We start from the raw sequence: 12,119 nt of genomic DNA on the forward strand, positions 1-12,119 counted from the left end.
CCACAGGCAGCTATATTTTTATGTTTAGTAGAGGCATGGTCTCACTTTGTTGCCCAGGCTGTTCTTGAACTCCTGGGCTCAAACCATCTGCTCACCTTGGCCTCCCATGCCTTTTATGTTTTTTGATAATTCTGTTTAGATGTATAGTTCTCAGTTTTTTAGCATGAGACAGTAATACAACCATATGATACTAAATCGATGAAGTGTTTGTAAAGTGGTTTTGAAATTCATGTGGTAGTGCCGATTATATAATATTCTGTTGAAATGTCATTCCTGATATTCTACAAAATCCATAGAGATGTTGTTTAAAATGCAGGTTGAGCATTCCTAATCAGAAATCCAAAATGCTCCAAAATCGAAATCTTTTTGAATATTGACATAATACCACAAGTGGAAAATTCCACAGTTGACATCATGCAATGTGTCAGTCAGAACACAGGAACACAGCAGAGTTTATTCAACGTCCCCCAGGGAAAAACTATCCTTCCATCCCCCTTCAGCTTAGATGTATCTTTTACATGCACAGCCGGATTTTCCCATGCAATTATACCCATAAAAGGTGATAAAATGGCACACGTGCAGGCTGGATGCACCAACAGAAAGTTTTCCAAAATAACCCACACGGGGCAAAAGCCTCCTTGCATTATTCATTGTGTTTTTAAATTAAAAAGAATTTTTTCCTGCTTTGTGGTATAAAGATTTTGTTGAACTTCTCAGAAAGCCTGAAGATATCCCCATAGATTAGAGTAATAAGAAAGGAGGAAGAATTTAGGTATAGTGCAGAAAGTAAGTCAGGCTCTTGGAGAAACTAGACAGTGGTGTAAGTGTGAAACATCTTACAGAAGAGTATGGTATTAGAATGACCACCATGTATGATGAGACAGCCCCTACAGGAATTCAGGATGACTAGGACAGAGTAACTGCTGGGATGTGCTAATTAAGCAGGCATGTGTAAGTGTAAACTTGCTATGATAGGCAAAAGCTTGTGTTCTCACTGTTAGTGATTTCAAGGCATGAATTTCTTTTCTTTTCTTTTTTTGGAGATAGTCTCGCCCTGTTGTCCAGGCTTGAGTGCAGTGGCACAATTATGGCTCACAGTAGCCTTGATCTTCCAGACTCAAGCATTCTTCCCTGGTAGCTGGGACTACAGCTGTGTGCTACTATGCTTGGCTATTTTTTTTTTATTTTTATTTTTAGTAGAGATGGGGTCTCACTATGTTAACTGGGCTGGTATTGAATTCCTGGGCTCAAGTGATCTTCCTGCATTGGCTTCCCTAAGTGCTAGGATTACAGGCGTGAGCTGCTGCACCCAGCCCCAAGGCATAAATTTTTTTTTTAAAGTTTGGCTCTGTCACCCAGCCTGGAGTGCAGTGGCTAGATCTTGGCTCACTGCAACCTCTGCCTCCTGGGTTTAAGTGATTCTCATGCCTCGGCATCTGGTGTAGCTTGCATTATAGACATGAGCCACCATGCCTGGCTAGTATTTTTTTTTTTTTTTTTTTTTTTTTAAGTAGAGACAGGCTTTCACCATATTGGCCAGGCTGGTCTCGAACTCCTGAGCCACCGCACCTGCCCCAAAGGCATGAATTTCTTACCAGTTCGTTATTATGCTAACAGAAACGCATGGATATCTAGGGACATCTTTTCTGATTGGTTTCACAAACATTTTATAGCAGTAGTTGGTGCTTATTTCAGGGAAGCTGGACAGGATGATGACTGTTCCTCCTTGAAAACTCTTCGGCTCATCCTGCAGCTGCAATTTTATCAAAAATAATGTTTATGCCATGTGCTTTCCCTGAAGTGTGACTTCACTGCCATATGACCAGGGAATCCCTAGATTGATGAAGAGTAAATATAAAAACGCTTTCTTGAATATGCTGGCAGCTGTGAATAGATGTATGGGTGTGAAAGGGTTTCAAAAGGAGTGAAGGATGCCATATATGATGTTGTCAGTGTCTGGAACACAGTGACTAAAGGTACAGCTGTGCATGCCTGGCACCACTTCTGACCTTCAGCTGTGTTCACTGATGATAATGAACAAGGTGGTGATTTTGATGGCTTCTTCAGTAAAGTGAGAAAAATGTGTAACATCCTTACATATGCAAAAAGTATACCTTCCATTTGTCAGTAAGCTGGAAGAAGTGGATAACAAGAAAGCTTTTAATATCGACAAAGAGGCTCCCGTTTCTTTGTTCAACATGGTGATAGAGCTGATATCGATCTGAATCAGAGTGATTGTGATAATGAAGATGACATTAACACTGCAGAAAAAGTACCTATAGATGACATGGTTAATGTATGTGATGGGCTTATTGAAGGACCAGAGCAGTGTTCATTCATAACAGAAAAAGAAATGATGTCAGTTTATAAAATGAGAGCCTTGGGCTGGGCGCAGTGTCTCGAGAGCCTGTAATCCCAGCACTTTGGGAGGCCAAGGTGGGCAGATCACTTGAGGTCAGGAGTTCGAGAACAGCCTGGCCAACCCGGTGAAATGCTGTCTGTACTAAAAATACAAAATTAGCTGGGTGTGGTGGCAGGCGCCTGTAATCCCAGCTACTCAGGAGGCTGAGGCAGTAGAATCGCTTGATCCTGGAAGGCGAAGGTTGCAGTGAGCTGAGATCATGCCGTTGCACGCCAGCCTGGGTGACAGAGTGAGCCCCCGTCTCAAAAAATAAATAAATGAATAAAATGAGATCCTTCTAGACAATACTCGTTGTTAATGAGACAGATGACTTTAGAGGAAACATTTTAAAAAGCCATCCCACAGAATGCCTCTTCATTCCTAGAGGACTTCCTGGTTCCTAATTGCTTCTGATGATGTTTCTTCTTACCTTATAAAATAAAACAGTATACAGTAACCTTTTAATCAAAACACAGCATCATAGATGGAGACATAATGCCCAACATTGTTATTACTGTTTTTTTATCAGCTGATACATGTATTCTCCTGATACTACTGTGCTGCTTAGCTACCCTGAACACATTACTTTTTCACTGTATTAATGGTATGTCATATTTTTACTGTTAAGTACTTATGTGTGAATAAGTATAAGAAAATGTTTGCCTGTCAGTAGCACATAAATTCAGAGACAGGAATGATGGTAATGCCAAACAACCACAGATATTCCACATGGGTGGCTGAGATAATGACACTTTTGCTTTCTCATGGTTCACTGTACACGAACTTTGTATAATGTAGAAAATAAATATTTTGTAAAATTACCTTCAGGCTATGTGTATAAAAGATGTGTGTAATACATAAATGAGTTTGGTATTTCAATTTGGGTCCCATCCCCAAGATAACTTATTATATATATATGCAAATATTACAAAATATGAAAAATTCTGAATCACTTCTGATCCCAAGCGTTTCAGATAAGGCATACTTAGCCTGTAACTCAAGATGTATTTTACCTATTTACCTGATCTAGATGCTACATTTTTGTTAGGTATATATTAGCTTTATATGTACAGGTGTCAGTGACTATAAGACCTGGCTTTAAATTTAACCTTTTCCTTAATATTGGATGGGCCACATATATTCTATTATTTGTGTATATAAGGTAACACAAGTCCTTTTGTCTCCCCCAACTCCTTTTGCATATGAGAAAACATAAGCCATTTTGTGCCTCTTGCATCTTAAGCCATAGTCTATTTTACTATGTGGTTTCCCATCTGGTTACTTTTGGGAGTATCAGGTGGTCTCATAAAAACAGTGGGTTTTCCTGAAGCTTTTTGATTAATGTTGAATTTGTTTATCATCTTTTAGCTGTGCGGTCAGAGAAGAAACGCCTTAGGAAGCCAAGCAAGTGGCTTTTGGAATATACAGAAGAATATGATCAGATATTTGCTCCTAAGAAAAAACAAAAGAAGGTACAGGAGCAGGTGCACAAGGTATGTTGCAAAATTTCAGCAAACTTTCACTGGTCCTTAGGAAACTGCAATTTTATCTTCAGTGTCATACTTTATCTTCATGAAACAATAATTTCCTTAACTGGGATCTTGTTTTTTATTCTCTGCTTCTAGCACAGTACTTAGGATTTAGTGGTTATTCAGGAAATATATAAATGAATCTACATATTATATTTCTTTATGTATATATTTTTCCCTCTTTGCCTTCAAAGAGTAATGACTTAGGAATATTGTTATGATTTAATCTTAAGTAAAAATATAGGCTATAAAGTGAAATATATATAGTCTGACCCTAATTTCAAAAGTAAATATATCTTGTCTTATTTTTCAACTCAGTTTTTTAAAATGAAATAGAGACATCTTGACATTCTACCCCTACATAGTTTAATACGTAGTTAAAAAATGGAACATTTTCCTTTATAATCAATTTAACATATTTACATCTTATATAAGATCTGTTTATCTGACATCAACTGTCTTTCAAATTTCATCAATTATCCCCTAACCTTTACCTTTGGATTATTCATACCAGGACTCAATCTAGGACTGCTCATTGTAACTGGTTGTTATGGTTCTCAAATCACTTTGAATTCAGAACAATCCCTTTTTTCATGATCATGATCATGTCTATAAGAGAGTGACATATAAAGTCATCTACTTTCTGTATTTGTGTAATTGCTTCCTCATAGGTGTCACTTAGATTGTTTTCTCTATCTCCTGTTCTCTGTCAAATGGAAGATAGAACCTATCAGTTTGATAGATTGAAAGTTGAACATTTTTAGCTAGACTATATCAGAGATGATAATGTGGAATATATTGTACATTAGAGGGTTAAAAAATGTTTTATTCCCATCAGCCATTCCCTGACAGTTTGTTCTTTCTTTTTTAAAATTGAGACAGTGTCTTGCCCAAGCTGGAGTGCAGAGATGCACGAACACGGTTCACTGCAGCCTTGACCTCCTGGGTTTAAGCAATCTTTCCGTCTCAGCCTCCTGAGTAGTTGGGACCAAAGGTGCACACTACCACACCTGGCTAATTTTTGACAACATTTTTTTTTTGTAGAGGCGGTGTCCCACTATGTTGCCCTGGCTGGTCTCGAATTCCTGGGCTCCAGTGATCTTTCTGCCTCAGCCTCCCAGAGTGTTGGGATTACAGGTGTGGGCCACCATGCCCAGCTTCCCTGATGGTTTTTTGAAAACCCCAGTTGAGGATCTTTACCTATATCAATAATTTTATTAGAGGTTACAAAATGAAGACTTTCAGATTTTATTATTTTCTCTATTTTTATTAACTGATAGTCTCTTTCATTAATTGGACTCTGTTATTGTCCTGAAATACTTGAAAGGCAGAATAAGTGCTTCTTTCTTTCCCATTAATTACCAATTGTAACATTAAGGAGTTCATTAGTAGTTGTTTTAATTGGAGACATTAGAGCAGTCTCTTTCCCCTGCTTTTGAATTATTGTTGTGGACTTATCAATATTATAGCTTCAGTGTATCTCAGTCAACTTCATTTAATTTTGGTTAAAAATATATATATATAATGTAAATTTTATTATTTTATCTTTTTTTTTTTTTTTTTTTTTTTTGAGATGGAGTCTCGCTCTGTTGCCCAGGCTGGAGTGCAGTGGTATGATCTCGGCTCACTGCAAGCTCTGCCTCTCCTGTTCACACCATTCTCCTGCCTCAGCCTCCCGAGTAGCTGGGACTACAGGTGCCCGCCACCATACCTGGCTAATTTTTTGCATTTTTAGGTAGAGACAGGGTTTCACCATGTTAGCCAGGATGGTCTTGATCTCCTGACCTCGTGATCTGCCTGCCTTGGCCTCCCAAAGTTCTGGAATTACAGGCGTGAGCCACCGCACCCAGCCTATTTTATCCATTTTTAAGTGTACAGTTCAGTAGCATGAAGCACAGTTACATTGTTGTGCAACCATCTCCACCATCCATCTCGATAATTTTTTTCATCTTTCCAAATTAAAAGTCAATGCCCATTAACCAATAACTCCCTTTTCTGCTCAGCCCCTGGCAATTGCCATTCTATTTTCTGTCTCAAGAATTTTCTTATTCTAGATACCTCATATACTTGAAATCATACGATATTTGTTCTTTGTGTCTAAGTAATTTCCCTTAGCATACATAATGTCTTCAAGGTTCATCCACTTTTTGTAGCCTTTGTCAGAATTTCATTCCTTTTAAAGTGCGTTATTCTTTTTGACACTTAAATTACAACAATTTTGGCCTGTGGACTCTATTTTTATTTTTTGTTCTTAGGTAAGTTCCCGCTGTGAAGAGGAAAGCCTTCTAGCCCGAGGTCGATCTAGTGCTCAGAACAAGCAGGTGGACGAGAATTCTTTGATTTCAACCAAAGAAGAGCCTCCAGTTCTTGAAAGGGAGGCTCCGTTTTTGGAGGGCCCCTTGGCTCAGTCAGAACTTGGAGGTGGACATGCTGAGTTGCCGCAGCTGACCTTGTCTGTGCCTGTGGCTCCGGAAGTCTCTCCACGGCCTGCCCTTGAGTCTGAGGAATTGCTAGTTAAAACGCCAGGTAAGGTGGGGTTGGGGTCTCAGTATTTGAGCAGATATGATTAGAGGAAGCAGGAGATTTTAGTATGTTTTGATGTAAAGCCAACATTATATCTATATACAATAAACTACCCCCTTTTGTCCTGGGAAATACTTAAAGTGATGGCTAATTAGATATAGTTACTAACCATGAACTGTGGCACACTATCAAGAAGATGTATTTTTAATAACTATGCTCCTTGCTCCAGTGTTGCTCTTCATGATTGTTGATCAGCCACTGTGTAAATTAACAACCAGGATAACAGGGCTTCAAGAGGAGCACTGCACATTAGTGGAATAAGCACTATGCTTCAAGTGCTGGCTCCACCAATCCTTGTGTTACTTGGGAAGTTGTTTAATCTCTGAACTTGTTTCCTCATCTATAAATGGAGATCATAATGTATTAATGTATAATGTTATATACCTGACAACATAGTAATTACCAGTTCATTAGAAGTTAATTACCAGTTACTTCTCACTTGATCATTCTTTATATATCACCTGGGGAGAGTTGGATCTAAACATATTGTCTCTAATTCACCTTGTAACTATTGAATATTATAGTCAGTCAAGGAATGGCAAGAATCCTCTTTTCTGTACCCCTTTAAATTTTGGATATAACTTTTTTACATTATCAACAGTAGCTTTTGATGTTATTCCTTAAAGAAACGATTCCAATTGTGCTTAAACTAGTTGGGTATAATAAAAAAGATTTTTGAAAGAATAGTAAAGATAGTTATTATTTCAGTACCTACTATGTGCCAAAACTCTATTAAGTCAGCTCTTTTATATTATTCTTGAGTGATCCTATGAATTATCTTTTACCTATTGAATTTTATTTACTTAGGGGCAGAGCAGAAACTATAATCTTTGTCCATTTATGACCATGATCCAAGTTCTATTTCACTCCACTTCTCCTTATTTTATCCTCACCAACAATCAGTTGTTATAAAGGCAGTTCCGTCCTTCTGACTTCTCCCTTAGTGATTTTGTGAGTTAAAGTCACCACACACACATCCCTCACATTAGTTGGTGCTTGCATTGAGAACTGTTTACTTGTTTTGTTTACTAATATTTTATAATAAGCAAATTACCATCCTGCCTCTTCCCATAAGATGACGGGGAAAACATCAAAAACATTGAGATTCATTTTGTGTGGTATACAGATTTTTTAAAAATTAACTTGTGCCCAGTTTCTAAATCATCTAATGTAAAGATACATGCATTTCAGGAAATTATGAAAGTAAACGTCAAAGAAAACCAACTAAGAAACTTCTTGAATCCAATGATTTAGACCCTGGATTTATGCCCAAGAAGGGGGACCTTGGCCTTTCTAAAAAGGTATGTTATTTTTGTAAGTTCTAAAAGAAATAAACTCAGGAAATTAGAAATTTTAAAAATGACATTTTGAGTAGCAGTTATAACATTGATGTACATACATATAGAAATTAGTGTGTGTGTTAGCAGTCATACATGATCTGAGATTTCCTACATGAAAGGCTGTTTTGCGGTTGTGTGACCATGTATGTGTATAAACTGGTTTCAGGTTTCCTTTCCAAGTGAAAAAAATTTTTAAATGCTTTGAAGATTAAGTTTGTGTTTGTTATAATTTCTTTTCTGGGTTCAAATCCTCTTACCTGTTTTCTACTAAACTACTATCTCAAATATCACTAGTCTACTCTCCTATTGCCGTGTCGTCGTAGCCCTTTTGTTTTGTTTTTTTGAGACAGGGTCTGATTCTGTCACCCAGGCTGGAGTGCAGTGGCATAATTTTGGCTCACTGTAATCTCTGCCTCCCAGGCTCACCAGTTAATTTTTTGTCTTTTTTTGGTAGAGACTGGGTATCAATTTTTTTTTTTATGTGATAAATACTTTTTGTGTTTTATTCAAGAAATCTAGTGTGATGGTGGCCGGGCGCAGTGGCTCATGCCTGTAATCCCAGCATTTTGGGAGGCTGAGGCGGGCGGATCACGAGGTCAGGATATCGAGACCATCCTGGCTAACATGGAGAAACCCCCTCTCTACTAAAAATACAAAAAATTAGCCGGGCGTGGTGGCAGGCGCCTGTAGTCCCAGCTACTCAGGAGGCTGAGGCAGGAGAATGGTGTGAACCCAGGAGGCGGAGCTTGCAGTGAGCCGAGATTGCGCCACTGCACTCCAGCCTGGGTGACAGGGCGAGACTCCGTCTCAAAAAAATAAAAAATCTATTGTGATGGCTCAAGCCTATAATCCCAGGACTTAGGGAACCTGAGGCAGTAGGATTGCTTAAGCTCAGGAGCTTGAGACCAGCCTGGGCAATAAAGGAGACCTTGTCTCTACAAAACAAAAAACTGTCCCAAAAAAACCCCAGAAAATGGTGTGGTGTTGCGTGTCTGGTCCCAGCTACTCAGAAGGCTGAAGTGGTAGGATGTCTTGAGCCCCGGAGGTCGAGGCTGCAGTGAGCTATGATTGCGCTATTGCACTCCACCCTGGGTGACAGAGCAAGACCCTGTCTCAGTCAATCAATCAATAAATGAAATTTTTGTGTGCCCCATGGACACAAAGATGTTCTCCCTGTGTTTTCTTTTAGGAGCTTTTTGGTTCTGGTTTCACATATAGATCTTTGTTCCATCTTGAATTTTTGAGATGGAGTTTTGTTCTCCCCCATATTGATGTCCAGTTGTTTCAGCACCATTTACCAAAAAATCACTGATATTGGCTGGGTGCGGTGGCTCACACCTGTAATCCCAGCACTTTGGGAGGCGCAGGTGGGCAGATCACTTGCGGTCAGGAGTTGGAGACCAGCCTGGCCAACATGGTGAAACCCCGTCTCTACTAATAATACAAAAAAAAAAAAAATGGCTGGGCGTCGTGGTACCTGCGCATAATCCCAGCTACTCAGGAGGCTGAGACAGGAGAATTGCTGGAACCTGGGAGGCAGAGGTTGCAGTGAGTCGAGGTCATGCCATTGCACTCCAGCCTAGGCGACAGAGCGAGACTCACTCTCTCTCAAAAAAAAAAGAAAAAATACTCCCTGATATTTATCCTCACCCTCTCTTAGATTCCCAGTATCTTTTAAGTATTAATTATACTTAATAACTCTTTGTCACTGTTGAATTTTTACTTTTGGGGAGAGGAGGTTGCCGTTAAATTTGGGATCAGAGCAAGAGAAAATCAGAATTATTGGTTATGGCTAGCACCAAACTCTGGAGTAAAGTGTCCTCTTGTCTGTTTGGGAGTCTGTCCTGCCATCTGACCTGGCCTACTTCATTGTTGAAGTCCTGGTTACTCTGAGGTATATTTTGTCATAAGGCTAAAGCCATGATTCAGTTCCATTTTAGTTTACCAGGCACACCACCACCCTGTCTGCAGGTGGATTAATCAGTATGTCAAACAGAATGAGAGATTGATCTGTTCTGGTAGTGCTTTAAGGGTACTCTGGCTTAATGTATATCCACACTAGACTATATATACAAAGTAAGTTACTGGCATCTTAGTCACATCCTCTAAGAAGTTCTTTGGTCTTTTTCATTCTAAACAGAATAGTTTGATTTTTATTCATATGGTATGATTGTTGTGTGTGTGCATGTGTGTGTGTGTGTGCTGTTAATTTTTATTTTCAGTTATAAAATTGATCATAATAGAAATGAGACTATTTCCTGCATTATTCTCTGACTGTAGTTTGGGGAGCATTGTAATTATTTTGTTCCACAGCTTTTGGGTAACTGTTAAACAATGAACTAATTTGTTATCTAAATAAAATGATTGCTATTTTTAAAAAAATTACAGAAATGTATTTTGTGGATTTGTGTAGGAGTCTCGTTTTGTTGAATTGGATACCTAACATTTGCCCATTCATTTTACTTGAAATAGACTTCTGATATATAGTGAACATGAGGAGAATTGCAGTCTTATGATTTATTAATATGATAAAATGAGCATTCAGAAATTCACAGCTGTATTTTATCTTGTTTTAGTTACAAACATTAGGAACTCTACAACAAAAATGGCCTTTATTATTTATTTATTTATTTATTTGAGACAGAGTTTTGCTTTTGTTGTCTAGGCTGGAATGCAATGGCACAATCTCGGCTCACCACAACCTCCACCTTCCAGGTTCATGCGATTCTCCTACCCCAGCCTCCGAAGTAGCTGGGATTACAGGGATGTGCCACCATGCCTGGCTAATTTTTTGTATTTTTAGTAGAGGCAGGGTTTCTCCATGGTAGTCGGGCTGGTCTCGAACTCCCGACCTCAGGTGATCCGTCTGCCTCGGCCCCCCAAAATGCTGGGAATACAGGTGTGAACCACCGTGCCCAGCCAGAATGGCCTTTACTATACTAACTTTTTGTGACCACTAAATGTTGTTTTACAGTTATGATGAAGAATATTATCATTCTTGTAGGAAAAGACATTTGCTTGGGGTGGAACTAATTCATAGAAGTATATTAGTAGTGGGTGAGGTGAATAAAATGTGTGGCTCTTGATTAGACTCCTGATGTTGAGTATTTGTTTTGAGTTTTAATGTTGCTTTAATTTGGATTAATCTGAAGTCATTTTAAGTTGGAATGTCATTCAGTATTTCAGAACTGTTTAATTTACAGTTCACCAGGTAAACAGGTCTCTGTCAAATCTAATAGCTGTGAATACAATTGTAGGAAGATGGGTTATTTTTCTTTCTTTCTTTCTTTCTTTTTTTGAGACTTGCTCTGTCTCCCAGGCTGTAGTGCAGTGGCGCGATCTTGGCTCAGTGCAACCTCTGCCTCCTGGGTTCAAACAGTTCTCCTGCTTCAGCCTCCCGAGTAGCTGGGATTACAGGCGTGCGCCACTGCACCTAGCTAATTTTTGTATAATTTTTAGTAGAAACGGGGTTTCACCATATTGGCCATGGTTGGCCAGGCTGGATTCAAATTCCTGACCTCAGGTGATCTGCCCCCCTCGGCCTCCCAAAGTGCTGAGATTACAGGCATGGGCCACTGCACCCAGCCATGAAGATGGATTTTAAGTACAGGGTGGAGTGCAATAAAATTGAGCCTGTGGATCTCTGGGTACATACCCCTTCTCTTTCTCCATCCATTTCAGTCACAGAAAGCATTGTGTATCTAGTCTATATGTTGGAAATCTCTGGCAAGTCTTTATTTTTTCTTAAGGAGTAGGTGGTGTTCACAGGTCTGTTGGAGCATTGTTTTTGTTTTGTTTTGTTTTGTTTTAAGATGGAGTCTCGCTTTTATTGCCTAGACTGGAGTGCAGTGGTGCGATCTTGGCTCACTGCAACCTCTGCCTCTCCCAAGTTCAAGCAATTCTCCTGCCTCAGCCTCCTGAGTAGCTGGGATTACAGGCATGTGCCACCACACCTGACTAATTTTGTATTTTTAGTAGTGATGGGGTTTCTCCATGTTGGTCAGGCTGGTCTTTAACTCTCAACCTCAGGTGATCCACCCGCCTCAGCCTCCTAACGTGCTAGGATTACAGGTGTGAGCCATCATGCCCTGTCTGTTGGAGCATTTTAAAATCTGATTCCTTTCCCCCTGAAGTTTCCGTTCAACCCTTTACTGTGGTCAGGTTGATTTCTTTAATTGCTAAAACAAGTCAAAATTCAATATCCATGGCAGCTGACAATTCAGACTTTGGCATATAAAGTAAAGGGTTTATTTTTTCATTCCTCTG

The 12,119-nt window shown here is 39.3% G+C and overlaps 1 protein-coding gene across 18 annotated transcripts in view; it reads left to right on the top strand.

The window, feature by feature from the left end:
• The window catches only part of NSD1 (nuclear receptor binding SET domain protein 1), a 170,864-nt gene that overhangs the window by 101,342 nt on the left and 57,403 nt on the right, over positions 1–12,119 (top strand). For all 18 annotated transcript variants that reach the window (XR_010157055.1, XM_016954326.3, XM_054684820.2 and 15 more), the window contains 3 exons: positions 3,770–3,894; positions 6,186–6,456; positions 7,705–7,814. Coding sequence is in view for 17 of the 18 variants with exons in the window: in XM_016954326.3 (XP_016809815.3) it covers positions 3,770–3,894; positions 6,186–6,456; positions 7,705–7,814 (506 nt within the window). In the remaining variant the exon portion in view is untranslated. The remainder of the gene's footprint in view (positions 1–3,769; positions 3,895–6,185; positions 6,457–7,704; positions 7,815–12,119) is intronic.

The sequence above is a fragment of the Pan troglodytes genome, chromosome 4, assembly GCF_028858775.2.
Source record: "Pan troglodytes isolate AG18354 chromosome 4, NHGRI_mPanTro3-v2.0_pri, whole genome shotgun sequence".
Classification (NCBI taxonomy): Eukaryota; Metazoa; Chordata; class Mammalia; order Primates; family Hominidae; genus Pan; species Pan troglodytes.